Source organism: Pipistrellus kuhlii, unplaced genomic scaffold (genome assembly GCF_014108245.1).
Source record: "Pipistrellus kuhlii isolate mPipKuh1 unplaced genomic scaffold, mPipKuh1.p scaffold_m20_p_4, whole genome shotgun sequence".
Classification (NCBI taxonomy): Eukaryota; Metazoa; Chordata; class Mammalia; order Chiroptera; family Vespertilionidae; genus Pipistrellus; species Pipistrellus kuhlii.
The window spans coordinates 77103768-77119008 of NW_023425540.1; the positions used below are offsets into that span (position 1 = coordinate 77103768).

At 46.6% G+C, this 15241-nt stretch overlaps 1 protein-coding gene across 3 annotated transcripts in view; it reads right to left on the reverse strand.

Moving 5' to 3' along the window:
* Positions 1-599: 599 nt before the first annotated feature.
* The window catches only part of CALN1 (calneuron 1), a 409706-nt gene continuing 395064 nt past the window's right edge, over positions 600-15241 (reverse strand). For all 3 annotated transcript variants that reach the window (XM_045571227.1, XM_036410358.2, XM_036410359.2), the window contains 2 exons: positions 13941-14097; positions 600-978 (listed from right to left, as the gene is read on the reverse strand). In XM_045571227.1, the coding sequence (XP_045427183.1) occupies positions 851-978; positions 13941-14097 (285 nt within the window). In that variant the 3' untranslated portion in view covers positions 600-850. The remainder of the gene's footprint in view (positions 979-13940; positions 14098-15241) is intronic.

Consider the following 15241-nt stretch of genomic DNA (forward strand, 5'->3'; position numbering starts at 1 on the left):
AGGAGTAAGTGACTGGGGAAGAAGGATGCCACACATGAAGAAGCCAGATAGATATGTCTATGTACGTATTAATGTGATTATAGAGATGCCCACGAGTATGCTTCTTTTTTTTTTTCTTTAATGGCAGCACAAGCGGCAAAGCTGGGAGGAAGGCTCTCTGCAGATTCCAAAGTGCTGGTGCGTGATGGGCTCTAGGAACAGAAAGCCAAGTGCAGATGGAAACCGAGAACTCCCCAGCTCTGCCAACTAGAGTCCTGTCGAAAGGCGGTAAGAACGGAAGCATGGGAGCAGCTGCAGGTCCTGCACCCCTCCGACAGCTTTCCCCTCATGCCTTGCGGGGGGTGGGGAGGGCTCCACTAGGTGGAGGAGGAAAGCCAGGGACAGGTGGAGAGCCCCCACTTCTGCGGCAACTCTGAAGTCACCCCTTGGGTTGCCCTCAGAGGTCTCCAGTTGCCCCCCCGGGGTTGAAAGGGTGGGGCGGGGAGGTGACTGCGTGTTCACGCCTCTCCCTTGCTCTCTTACCACTGGCCCGCATGGAATTCCGAGATGAAAATGAAGTTCCTGTTCGGAGTTTCTGCAGGTGGTTGAAGCGATCCTTCGGAAAACTCCTGGCTATTTATTGCATTAGGAAACAAAACCATTAAAGCATTGAAGACAGCCCTTGTGTGTCCCTGCCAAGGAGATGAAGTGGACTTGCAACGGAGGAGGTTGCACTGCAACCTCGGGGTTCTTCGCCGAACTGTGCCGCGTCTGCATCGTCCAGATCTGCTTTTTGTGGAGGAGGAGTCGGCCCGCAGGGCGTGCGCATGCGCAGTGAGCGGGGGCCGCAGTGGCCGGTGGCGGGAGGCGGCTACTCCATGCCGCTCCGCAGGATCTGGTTGGCAGCGATCAGCATGACGCTGATGATGAAGGCCATGGCGAAGGCGCAGATGAGGCTCTTCCGGACGCAGGTCTGCCTGTTCTGTTTCTGGGAGTGCACTGGGGGAGGAGGAAAGGGGGAGAGAGGAGAGACAGGACACAGTGAGATGAGACAGGCTGCACCTCTTCCTCAACAAGCCCGAGTCCAGGCCACAGGATTCAGGCTGGTCCAGTCCATTTCTGGGACCACTCTGAACATCTGAACGTGTTCTGGCAAATGGTATAAAACGGTGAGGCTTCTATACCAAAGACGGTGACAAATGTGATGTCAGGGAGTCAGGTCTAGATTTCCAGATGTAATAGAGTCTCTGTGACTTTCTGAGGGAGGAAACATGGAACCTTTCAGAGTGAGTTTCACAAAGGGGCATCAGCAGGGCCCTGCCATGGCCGTTTCTGCGGAATGCCTGGCTGCCACATCTGAGGCGGCTGATCACAAACAGCCGTATGGAGCCGGAAGCAGCTTACCTTTCTCAGGATTGTTCTTGGGTGGCTGTTGGTCTAAACTGTAAGCAACTTCCGGCATTATTTTCTATGTGCCCACAGTGATTCTAGAGAGGGGTCCCTGGGCAAGCAGTGTCTGCATCACACAGGGCTGCAGATTTTTTAGCCCGGCTGGTATCTGGTGTGGCTCAGTGGTTGAGTGTTGACCTATGAACCAGGAGGTCACAGTTCAATTCCCAGTCAGGGCACATGCCCAGGTTGTGGGCCCAATGCCCAGTAGGGGGTGTGCAGGAGGCAGCCGATCAATGATTCTCTCTCATCATTGATATGCCTATCTTTCTCCTCCTCTCCTCTCTGAAGTCAATACAAATATAGAAAAAAATATAGATATATAGATATTTTTTTAAATGCAGCTTTTCAGGTGGGGCCTCACCCCAGATCTACTGAGTCAGTGACTGAGGATTAACTGGGTGATCCTGGTGCATGCTGATGTCTGAGAAGTGGGGACCAATGCATCTAGACAAGACCGGTATGAAGATCCTGTGGCCGCAGGGGTCTGACCTTGGGCCCTGGGATTGTGGACTCTTCATCCTTTTGTCGGGCCAGCTCTTGCACCACTTTTCTAAGGCCCACCATTAGTGGCTCTCAACCACAGGGCATTAATTAGTGGGTTATTAATATGGACCACGAATTTGGAAATAACAAGAATGAATTTTGGTAACGTGTGCTGAGAAAGAACAAGTCTCTTTTCCAGGCATCACTTCCCAGGCCAGATTTCTTTTTTCCTCCTTTTTGTCTACACCTCCTCCCCTCCTGTCCTGTCCTGCAGTGATCTTGCACACAGTGTACTGCTTAGTTTATGGAAGAAACCTGTGCCCTGGAGGCTCCCTACACCAGAGCTTCTCACTGGAGCATCAGCACCAGGTGAGTTTGATATAAACGCGGATGCTCAGGCCCCACTGAATCAAGAATCTCTGACGGTAAAGGCCAGGAATGTGTTTTAATAAACTTGACAGGTGATTAGGGGGTCACTGGGCTCAACCCCCAAAGTTTTGATTCCGTATGTGTGGGTATAGCCAAAGAATCAGAGTTTGAGTTGCTGGGGACAGGAGGTAGCTGTTTGTGTGTGTTAGGGACACTGGGGAGGGGGTATGAGGGGAGATGATTCTTCATATTCAGATGTTAAGAAACCCAGTGCTGGCACAGAACCTGGAAGTACCTCCCATTTGAGAAAGGGACCATTCTGCTAGACTCGCCTTTAAAGAGCCTTTAAAAATGTTCCATTTCAAGTACCTCTCCCTTTGACATCGGTGGCTCCTCGGATCCCTGGAAATGACGGGAAAGCAGTAGGAGTCCAGTGATGTGTCCAAAGGCAAACAGCTCTCACTGAGAGAAGGGGCCTCTAAAAGTTCCATCCATCGGGGAGTTTCTACAGCACCCACCCTTCACAGAGACCAGTGCCCAGGCGCAACTTCCCTCACCAATGAAGGTTGGTTATTGCTGCCATCATCTCTTGTTATTTCTAATTCCTGTTATCTTGTTATCTTTAATTCTTCTGGACCCACTAGGCTTCTACCTCCCTTGGGTAATTGGAAGTCTTTTTGATTCAGTTCTTTACTTGCTGATCATGTCTAGGTTTTAGAATCTATAGGTTCTTAGCAGAAGGAAGACAATCCTCTTGTGCAGAGCTGTGCCTCCCCTCCCCCAGGATGGGCAAATGTGAAGATGCCAGCCCCTCAGGAAGGGAAAGGGAGGTGGCGCTTGAGAAGGAAGGACTGAGGCAGAAATAAAATGTGATGTGGAAGTAGCATATCTAACACTTTCTGAGGACTGGCTAATTTATTCTGAGCAGCTCCTCAGCATAAAATGTGTCTGCAGGCAGCCGGCTGCCTTGCCCTCCTGAGGCTGGCGGGGGCTCAGGGAAAAGGACGGTTGTGTGACTGGGCAGCGGAGAACGTTTCTGCCGAAGCCCTCACAAAACAAGGTTACAGGGTGATCTCCCAGGACAGAGGCTGCACTTTGACCTAAAACCCTTAAGTAGTAGGAGGAGAGAGATGGAAGGAGGCAAGGCCAGGAGTTTGTACATGAGGCCAAGCAAATCTGAACCCAGACCAGAATCCTGCAAGCTGAGTGGAGCTTCCAGCTCATTCCCCTGGAGCTCTGAAACAGATCGCTTGTCCATAATTCAGACTCTGCCCGGATGAGGGTCCTTTTATGCCCAATTCTGCCGTCACTCTAAGTTTTACAGCAGAGTGAAAAAATGAGGGCTTCAGAACCAGACCAAAAGTGATTATCTTACATCCTAGCTGTGTGACTGTGGGCAAGCTAATTTCCCTGGGCCTCAATTTCCTCACCTGTAAAAAGCAGGTAATGAAAACCTACTTTGATGTAAAGAGTAAGGATATAGGAAGGTACTGCAATAGTTTGTGCCCAAAGGATGTGAATTCCCTTTTGCAATAAAAAACAACTCCCCTTTATGTATTGAGCACCCCCTCCCATGTGAGCTAGCTATTCGCTCCTTTATTGCAGTGTGGCAGTCCTTCGTGAGCTGGGCATGGGGGTCCCTGTTTAATAGGTGAAGGGCCTAAGCGCCAAGAAGTGGAGTCCAAGGCCATTTGGCAAAGGTGGAGGTAGGATTTGAGCCCAAGTATAATTTTAAGATCCAGGTTCAAAATTCCGGTACACACACTCTATTCCGAGTCTTTTGCTTGGCAGGGCAGAGTTCAGCAATAGAAAGATCCAAAGAAAATGCACTTTCGACACTTGGTGTGATTGGCAGGGAATAGTCCGGCACTAATTAATGTGTTTGTTGGTAATTTGAGGCCTGTCTTTGGCTGTCACACATTTGCCTCACACTGTATCTGTGAATATTTGTTTATTATCACAGTCTTTGCTTAGTTTCCCCAACAAGACTGTGGGTCAGCCTGGGGTGCATGGGGAGTTGAAGTCTGGTTTCCTTGGCTAACTGCCACTTAGGAGCAGCCCTGGGCTTCCTGCACCCGCTTCTCTCCCTGTGAAGGAGCTAATGATCACCATCCTTCTGAGCTCAAGAATTCTTTTTAAAGATCAATGAGCTAATAAAGAAAGTGAAAGCTGTGTCAAACCCCGAATCACAAGAGAAATGCAAGGTTTCCTTCTCGGATCCCTGGAGGGCAGGAGGGAAGGCCTGCTTTCCCCCTCTGCCCTGCAGCCTGCAGCACAGCACTGAGGATCCAAACCTCTGCATCCGCCCCTTCCCTCATTCATTCATCCGCACTGCGGCTAGATGCACCTTCCCAAAGCAGTGCTTCTTCGCATGCACGCATCCGCACCCCTGCAGCCTTCCTGCAGAGGCCCCGTGCTGGGAAAAGCATGTTCCTTTCATCCAGCTCCTAAGCTCAGTGGGCAGGACCCCAGATCACCTCTGCCCTTAGACCACCACATCCGCCTCAGCTCCCAGCAATCTCTGTCTCAGCCAAGCAGGTCTCTGGCTGTTCTTTACAGGAAACTCTGCTCCCAAAGGGCCTGGTCTTTTAATCTTTTAAATGGTCTAGCTGTTCATTTGTATTTATTTTAAATTGAGACAGAAGTCACACACCATAAAATCCGCCCTTCTAGAGTGTAGCATTCAGTGGCATTTACTACAATCACAAGGATTTGAAACCATCGCCACTACCTAATTCCAAAACATTTTCATCCTTTAGTATGATGGCTAAAGGATGAAAACCTATCCAGCCCTGGCTGGTGTTCTCAGTGGTTAGAGCACATGTGTCAAACGCAAGGCTCGCGAGCCAAATCCGTCCCGCCAGGCCTTGCAATGTGGCCCGCACCACGCTGTCATCACTGCACTCCGCTGCGTTTCCATCACAATGACAGTTTATGACTGTTCAGTAAACCATTCGGCCCGCGATTTAGGCTGGATTTTAGATTTTGGCCCCTTCTCTGATTGAGTTCGACACCCCTAGGTTAGAGCAATCAGCCACCATACTAAAGGACTGAGGGTTCAATTCCTGGTCAAGAGTACGTACCTGGGTTGCAGGTTCAATTTCAGGGGCAAGTTGGGAGGCAACCAATCGATGTCTCACCTCTCTCTCCCTCCGTCTCCCTCTCTCCCCCTTCCGCTCTCTAAAAAATCAATGGAAAAAATATCCTCAGATCAGGATTAACAAACAAAAGAAACCCCATCCACATTAGAAGTCACTTCCTCCTTCCCCCTTCTCCCCAGCAACTGGCCATCACTAACCTGCCTCCCTCTCTGGGCTTGCTCATTCCTGGCCTTGTATGTACATGAAACCATACGATAGCTAGCCTTCTGTGCCTGCCTTCTTTTCACTTAGCATAACCTTTCCAGGTTCATCATGTGTAGCATGTATCAGTATTCCATTCCTTTTTATGACTGAATAATATTCCACTGAGTGGATATACATTTGTTTATCCATTAACCAGTTGATAGACATTTAGGTTGTTTCTATTTTGTTGTTGTTTACTATTATGAAAAATGCTACTATAAATATTCGTGTAAAAGTTTTTATGTGAATATATTTCCAGGGTCCTAATCTGGGTGCCATTAATTGCTGGGTCCCATGGTAACTCTGTGTTTAACTTCCTGAGGAAGCTGTTCCTTTTGGACCTTAGGAACACAAAAGCGGCCATGCTGCTGGTGCTCTTTCTTGTGTCTTCCTTCCCAGAAGGTCTGAGCTCCCTTCTAGTGTAGCACTTGGTAGGGAAGTTGCCTGGATAGTAAGTGTGAGTTGGGGAAAGCTGACACAGGAGGACATAGAAGTGGCGCTTCCTGATTACCTGAAAGCTTGCTAGCCCCAAACACAGACAGACTCCTGGCTGCCAGGCCTGGTGTCTGAGCTCCAGCACAGAATGCTCCTTCCCCTTGTCCCAGGGCTCTTGGGCTTTCTCCTGGGAATAGGAGTCCACACAGACTTTGGCCCTGGCCAGCTAGGGGACCCTGCATATAATGGGTTCTTAATCCCTCTGGCTCCAATATATGCTTGGAAACCGGGCTGTGTGCCTTCAGAAGCACTGGCTCCCAAGTGAAGCAAGTCGGAATCATTATACTTTTGATGAATGGCCCCAACCTAGACTACATAAGTGACATTTCTGGCAGGGAGTTTGGGCCTCAGGAAGGTTAAAACATTACAAAACCCAGTGCAGGTGATTCTCGCAATAAGCCAGAGCTACCGGGTCTGGGAGCTGTTCTTGCTTTGTGATCCTTCCAGGTCTCACACTTTCGGAGTCTAGGAAATTGCATATTTCCATGCCTGAGGCGGGACTAATTAAGAGCTTTTGAAAGAGATTTTTCTATATATCCGTGATATCAGAAAAGACTGAAGGTGGAGGTGGGGATGCAGCCTTAAAGGGAACAGGAGTGAGGCTGGGTGTTTTGTGATGCTCTTGTTCAGAGGAAGAGGGGCAAACTCTGTCAGGGGATGGGAGCTGGTCCCTTCGCCACAAAATCGTATTGGGTTTCTGGCTTTGAGGTTCCTGCTATGGACCTGTGGTGCAGTGGCAGGCATTATTGTGCCTTCCCCTTCCTGTAACAAAATCCATCCTTTTATTTGAGGATCTATACCTCTCCACCTAGTGGGACTCAATCTAGGGAACCACTTCTTCCAATGTAACAAACTGGACTGGCCAGGTAGTCTCCCTAGCCTTTGGCCTGGTCCAGCAGTCGGCATGGCGGACCTACTTGGAATAGAGGTGAACCTTGAAAGAGACAATCCCATCACCTCAGGAAAAGAGAGCCTTCACAGGAATGAAGCCCACAGAGAAGAAATAAGGACAGAGAGAAGGAGATTGAGAGAAAGGGAGAGAGAGAGCAGGTGGGAGTGAGGAGAGAGTGCTGCATCAGCATTTTGGGTCCAGGTCAGCCAAAGTACATCTCTTTGACTTCTATTATTTGAGCCAGTGCTTTTTAGTTTAAGGGGGTCTGGGTTGAGTTTCTGTAACTTAAAACCCAAAGAGTGTTGACCAATACTCTTGGTGACTCCAGTGTTAGCAGGGACTTGCCTTTAGGAATGAATGTGTGAAGAGGATGACTCAAACCCTGTAAATCTGTCCCCTGCCCCATTCTTCAAAGATGTGGATACACAGCGTCTCCAGGTGAAAAACTAACAATCAGAAGAGAACTAGAGCTAGGGACTGGCTAGTTTTTTGTTTGTTTGCCTGTTTTGAGTGCTTAATAATGTGTTAAGGGTTGTGCTAAATATTCTCATGTTACCTCATTTAATCATCATAACAACTACAGGTCATTATATGATTCCCATTTTGCAGATGAAGAAAATTAGGCTTCTAACATTTACTTAAAAACCTGACTCAATGACCGAATATGTGGTGAGGCAGGATTTTAAGTCAACCCTGTCCAGAGTGCAGAGCTCAAACGCTTAACCATCATGCAAATTTATCAAGAAAATCTCCCTAGGTCTCTATCTGGAGTCTCAGAATCTCACTATCCCTCATTCATGGCTACAGAAAACTTTCCTACAGGAAGGGTACCCAAGTAGAAGAAAAATTCCTTTTGGTTTGAAGCCCCCAATTTATTTGAAAACTGTCTACTGTCTCACCACCTGCCATGAACCTCAGGCACACCTTAACCTCCTCCATTTACCCAAGGAGAGCAGGTTTTATTTCAGGAGACTCACAGCAGCAGGAGAGCTGGGAGCAGATGGTATAGATGACACACCATGCCCTTTCCACTCAGATGGGCATGAAATGCCCAATGTGCACGACCAGGTGATGACCCAGGTCTCCCCACCCAGGTGTGCATTTGACATCCGGACAGGAACGTTGTGACTTCAGCAGGATGGCTGAGCTGGAGACCTTGACTTTGGCTGTGAATTTTTTCTGACCTCCCACTGAGCCTAGAAAATTTTGAATCTAGACATGACTGCTGTTGCCCAGTCTTTGCATTGGACAGATCAGGAAAATAAGGCTTCGAGAGTCACTGTCACGCAGCTAGTCTACCCAGGACGGGGAAACAGAGCCCACAAGTCTGCACAGGGATCCTCTGGGACTACCTGGCCTGTGTCACCTCCTTTACCATCATTCCTCTTGTCCCTCCTACTGAGGCACTGAATGGTACAGAGCAGCTCTTCCTCCACAGAAACTCACTCCGCAGTTGATGCGCTTGACTTCCTCTCCTGCGCATGTCCTCAGAATGTCTACAAAAAATCTGACAGCTGGTGTTCCATTTAGGGACAACACTTGGGCTTTGTCTCTCGAAAGGGCTCACACACAGATCTTGCTGCATCTCTACTCCCTTTCCAAATATATGATTTCATGGGCGATGGAATGGAAAACGAGAAAGGATGCTGAAGCTGTGCTCTGTAAAGAGACTTTGTAATGCATATGCCCGAGGAAATGGCCCCAACAATGAAGAGGCCAGGGCAGGACTTTAGCAGGTAGACCTGGGTTCAAATCCTGACTTTCTATTTGACTTTGGACAATTTATTCCACTCGCTGAGCCTAAGTTTCCTCACCTGAACCACAGAAGCCACAGAACTTATCGCTCAGACTGTGCTGACAGGTCAATGGAAAGTATTAACAAATGACCAGCCCTTGGCCGGCATGCTGACCAGTTTTCTTCCACCCTGTTCTTCCTGGACTGCATCAATAGGGATGAAGCAGTAAACATTGGAAGCAATTACTACCTAACTGAGTATGTAGTTTAATTTGTCATAAGAATGCTTAATAAGGATCAGGGATAGGCAAATAGATAACTCAATTATAAGCCCACTCAGTTGCACATATGACTCGAACCAAATAATTAAATATGAACCTGTCTCTCAGTGTCACAGAGCTTATGTTCTCCAAAAACAAAATGTCTGGTGACCATAAGCAGTTGAACTAAAACAAAACATCTCAAAACTCCTCTTATGTAGCATGGGCACTGAATGGGCATCCAAGAATATGTGGGTAGTCACATATTCTTGTATTTAACCCATTTTGGTGGATATAGACCCATTTATTTTTTAAAAATAATTATAACACAAATGTTGCCAACTAACACCTAATGATATCAAGCATAAGTTATCTTAATAAGAGAGCTCAAAAAAGATTTGAGGAATTGGGATTGCCTGAAATTCCTACTTTTAGCCAAAATATTCTATTGGCTAAAATCAAGCCAAAATGAGAACTAAGAGGACAAAAATCCCAATTCTTCCATCAATGACTCCACACCCCAGGGGCTCCTAGCTTATTTCTCTCTTTTTCATTGTTCCATTCATGTGGGAGGAATAATCAACATTTCTTGACTTCATGGACAGAATGTGAACACCTTAGTAAAAGTATAATCACTGACATAAAATGGTACTGATGGCATTTGGAAATCCCCTATGAATCTCTGACTCCGTGACACACAGGTTGCCTAAGGACACATTTTCAAACTTTTTCCACACTCCAGAATCTCAGTCATGACTCAAGCTTTGCTGACCTCACAGCCATGGAATGGGGGCTTTATTTAAAACTCCACTCAGCCACAAAACATCTGTTTCATGCACCATCTCTTCCTTCCTTGCTCACAGACAAATGTGCCCTTTCACCTTTTTAAGGCAAAGCCCTCCTGCACCTTCAGGGTTTTGTTCTCCATTGATTCCTTCCTCTGAAATTAAATAGGGCAGGATTTCCAATGCCTGTGGATCCCCAGCTCTATAGGTGAGCATGTACTTGCTCAGCAAAGCTCCAATAAGATCAGGGGAAAGGTCTTCCTGGGTGGGGAGCAGCAAGACAGGAGGCCTTATTGGGGCTCTGGAGTCTGGATTGGGGGGCGGGGATCTCGTGCCTGCTTCCTTCCCTCTCATTGGACTATGTGGGTTATGAAGATTAGATCTAAGGAGAAATGCATGCCATCACTTGAAAAAAGAAACCACCTTGTGCCTTCAGATTTCGATGCTAGATTTACTTAGAGTTGGCATGTTGGAAGCTGATAGGTGGGTGAGGGATCGGAAATGTTGGTGAGGGTATGGCTGAAGTGGCTGAACAGGGCATGCTGCCTAGGATAGAGCAAGAAAGGACAGCAAGAGTTGATAGCATGGGGAAGAGTAGGGTCAAAGGGCTGGGAGGCCCAAACCGGTTTGGCTCAGTGGTAGAGCATCGATCTGGGGACTGAAAGGTCTCAGGTTCGATTCTGGTCAAGGGCATGTACATTGGTTGCGGGCACATCCCCAGTAGGGGGTGTGCAAGAGGCAGCCGGTCGATGTTTCTTTCTCATCAACGTTTCTAGCTCTCTATCCCTCTCTCCTCCTCTCTGTAAAAAATCAATAAAATATATATTTTTTTAAAAAAAGGGCTGGGAGGACTGTGAGGAGGTTTAGAAGGCATGAGCCATGCCACTGTGCCCTCAGATTGCTGTAGGGAGCAGGGAGAGGTTAAAAATGCCAACATGTCCCTGTTGTGGAAAGTAGTAGTGCAAGAAAGAGGGGAAGGAGGAGGTCAAGTTCAACCACAGGGTCTTTAATGAACTTGTTCGGTCCTGGGGCATCAGGGGTGAACTCAGTCCCTGTGCATCATCTCTTCCTACACAGCTTTGCCCACAGTACAATCATATCTGAGACTGAAATAATCTAAACCTAACCACAAACCAATGAGCTTGCTTTTGGGGCCAAATAGTGATGACTATGTATAAATGTATATATGTATAATTGTATATATGTATATGTATATATGTACATGTAAGGGGGGAAAAAACCCAACTCTCTGAAATGAAAATATACAAAAGGGATTATGTAATCAAGGTCACAGAGATCACTCCAAAAGCACTGTACTAATTACAAAATAATGTTTACAAGATCATGAATTTTAGAGCATTTAGTACAGTGACTGGCCCTTATCATTTACCAACCCCAAATGATAGCTGCTGCCAGTTATTTGTATGAATCATTAAAGCAGACTCAGTAAGACTTCTATTTGGAAATCTTTTTTGTCAGTCATTTATTTCACTAATATATGAGCTTTTGAGTAATAAAAAGACATGGTTTAAAGTTCAGATTACTTCCCAGTGCAGTCTGACCTTTCTCAAATTACTAAGACTTATGACATTTCTCTGAAAAAAATCACACACACACACACACAAAAAAACAACAACAAAAAACAGTGATACACAAACAGAGGCTCCTGTGGAAAATGAGATGCCCCAAAATACTCTTTCCTCCTCTGTCATGAGCAGTTGCTGACATGGGAGGCTGGAGCCCCAAATGCTTCCACTATTTGAGCACATGGTCTGTCAGATAGGAAAGAGACGGAACGGGAGTCCAGGCCTGCTGTTCTCCCCAGTTGTACCCAATCCCTGCCCTTGAACCTCTATTACCTTTCCAATCCCCTTGCCTGTCTGACTGGAAATCAGTTGGCTGTGACCATGTTGCCCTGTGTGGTCTGTGTGGCTCCAACTCCAAATACGGTCATAGATGCTACGGCCCAGGTCACAAAGAAGGAGACCAGGGCAGCTTGAGACCATAGCTGGGTTCTGTTAGCTGTCCACAGCACTTCTGAACATGTTGAATCTGAGTGTCTTTACAAGGAGGCATTGCTCTCAAGTTCACCCCAGTCCCTACCATGCCCCATTTCCCTGGTTTGAGTTCATTTAGTTTGTCACCTTGGAGTACAAGCCATCTCCTGTTTCCTCTTGTCATGACCTTTCATACGGACCCAGCAGTGCAGTCCAGGGAGGGGGCAGAGAGGGCAGGTCTGAATGAATCGCTGTGGCCACTTGGACCAGCTCAGCCCCAAGCATAAGGTGACCAGACGTCCTGCTTTTGGCGGGATAGTCCCAATTTTTAACAATTTGTCCGGCATCCCACGGCGTTTTAAAAATTCCAAAAATCAGGCTGGGACTGGTTTGGCTCAGTGGATAGAGTGTCGCCCTGTGAACTGAAAGGTCCCAGGTTTGATTCCGGTCGAAGGCATGTACCTTGGTTACGGGCAGATCCCCAGTAGGGGGTGTGCAAGAGACAGCTGATCGATGATTCTCTCTCATCGATGTTTCTAACTCTCTATCCCTCTGTCTTCCTCTCTGTGAAAAATCAATAAAATATATTTTTTTAAAAATTCAAAAAATAGCCGGGACTGGTTTGGCTCAATGGATAGAGCGTCGGCTTGGGGACTGAAGGGTCCTGGGTTCGATTCCGGTCAAGGGCATGTACCTTGGTTGCGGGCATATCCCCAGTAGGGGGTGTGCAAGAGGCAGCTGATCGATGACTCTCTCTCATCGATGTTTCTGGCTCTCTATCTCTCTCCCTTCCTCTCTGTACAAAATCAATAAAATATATTTAAAAAAAAAATTCAAAAAATAAGGACATTTTTAAAACGCCACAGGATGTGGGACAAACTGTTAAAAAGCGGGACGTCTGGTCAGCTTACCCAAGCAGCTTCCCCGTCATGGCCTGGCCAGCTCTGATGTGTCAGCTCCAAGACAAGGTAATCAAATGCCATTCCCATGTCTATGTGACCTTCTTCTATATATTGTCTTACATATTTTGATAATTATATAGCTTACCATCTGTAGATATTAACTTCTGATTATGTTCAGGGGAAAAAGAAATAGGAAAAAACAGTTTGATCTCTGTAAGAAACCTCAGTGTTGAATAAGTTCAGCCTGCTTTGCTGCTTTAATGGAATTTTTAAAATTCGACACATCAGAGCTGTTAAAGCCGTTCTGATCTTCAACATTGGGAAGAGAGATCAGATCATTAAGCTTCCCTGGAACTCTCTTCTGATTGGGGGGGTAAGGTAGGATGGTTTTGTTTTCTTCCATGAGCCCAAGAAAAATGGCCTCTCAGGGGGCTCTTTCTTGGCCCCAGTGGAACTTACTTCTGTAACTACTTCACTAAGTTCGCAGGATCCTTTCATGAACAGGGCTGTTTTTGGTCATGGCCTTTGGAGAGCACAGCATAGAGGTATCCCATTTCTAAAGATCCTGAGAAGTAGGCGTAATTATCTTTTTAAAAATACATTTTATCAATTTTTTTAGAGAGGAAGGGAGAATAGAGAGTTAGAAACATCGATGAGAGAGAAACATCAATCAGCTGCCTCCTATAAACCTCCCACTGGGGATATGACCAAGGTACATGCCCTTGACCGGAATCGAACCTGGGACCTTCAGTCTATAGGCCAATGCTCTATCCACTAGCTCTAGCCAAACCGGTTAGGGCCATATTAACTTGATGTGCATAGATGAGGAAACACACTCAGGGAAGGCACACTCCTTGCCCAAGTCACACAATTAGCCACAGAAGTTGATCTAGATTTACTGACAGCCTAAACAGGCCCTTTCCACAACCCTGTGCAGCCCTCACTAAGTCAAGGCAAACACCACAAAGCCACATATCTGGTCACAGACCACAGAGAGTCACTGGAGGAAGGATAGGGCCAATGGAGGTTTTGCAAAAATGCAGAGTTTGGGGAAAATATAGAAGAAAAAAAAATAAAGAAACCAATTGCATCTTTACCAAAAGGATCTTTTAACCTCAGTTCTGGATTCCTGGCTTTGGCACAAGGCCATTCCAGCTCAGGAGACAGTCAACACGTTTTTCATACAGAAGATGTGAAGGCATTGGCCTGTCCCTGACCAGGGAGAAAGCAGAAACAGGGGTACCTACCTCCTTCAAACTCTGTCTGGCAGTTCCCCGAGGTATCATTCAGGCTCTCCTCCTCGTTGATGATGATGTTTTCAATGTCCTTCATTGTCAAGTGGTCCCGGAAGGCGTGATAGAGGATGTGCTTCAACTCTTCCAGAGTTATCCTTTGCATGTCGAACTGTGAAGATAAAGAGGAATAAGAGGGGTGAGAACTCTGCTTGGGGTATGACCCTCAAGCCCTTTTATGGAAACTTGTCCCAGCTTTTTGGAACATCGGATGAGCAGTTCTCCATCACATTCAGCTCCAAGCATACTTGTGAACTTACTGGGAAGACCGTGTGTGCTCAGCATATCTCCCTCCACTGAGACTCTTGGAGGAAAAAAAATGCCACCTGCTAGTTCGGTTTCCTACTCATCCAGCCATCTGCTGTCACCCCTTGTATAGAGAGTTGTGTCATACTTCAGACAATGCATATTCCTCTAAAAATTTTATGATCTCCCCAGAAGCCAGCAACTCCCAGCTTGCTGTAAGTATGGATCTTGTTCTAACAAGAGAAAATGCAAGTTCAAAGCCTGTTTATGAGGAAGAGCAGCTGAAGGGGGGTGCAGCATTCCTGGTTCTGCTCTGCCCCTCCTGGTGACAGCATTATGCTTTCCCACTGCATCTCCATCAGGCTCAGTTCCATCACTTTCTTAGCCAGTGAGATGTGAGTAGAAGTCACACATGCCACTGCCCATTGGGAGCTTTAAGAGCCCTTGTGTGATTATATCATTTGTTCTTTTCCTTCTGCCATGAGAACAGCATGCCCTAGGTAGGGGCTGCTCCTTCTGTCTGGGTCCTAGAATGAGGATACAGTGGGAAATTCCTGCAGATATCCCCAAAAAGAAAAAAATAATGTAAGATTTTTTTTTTTTTTTTTTTTTGCCTAGTTGGTGTGGCTCAGTGGTTGAGCATTGACCAGGAGGTCATGGTTCAATTCCCAATCTGGACACATGCTGGGTTGTGGCTTGATCCCCAGTGCAGAGCATGCAGGAGGCAACAGATTGATGCTTCTCTCTCATCATAGTTTTTTCTTTCTCTCCCTCTCTGAAATCAATAAAAATATTTTTTAAATTAAAAAAAAGAAATGCACTTTTTGTTATTAGTCATAGAGACTCTGGACTTCTTCACTACCATAGCATAACGTGCTTTAAGTAAACAATGCAGAAATTATTATGTAGAAATGATAGACTACCATTACAAAAATTCTCAAGTATGATGTATGGCTTCCAGGGCGAGGCAGAGGGAAATGAGAAAACTGTTATTGGAGACTAGAAAGAAA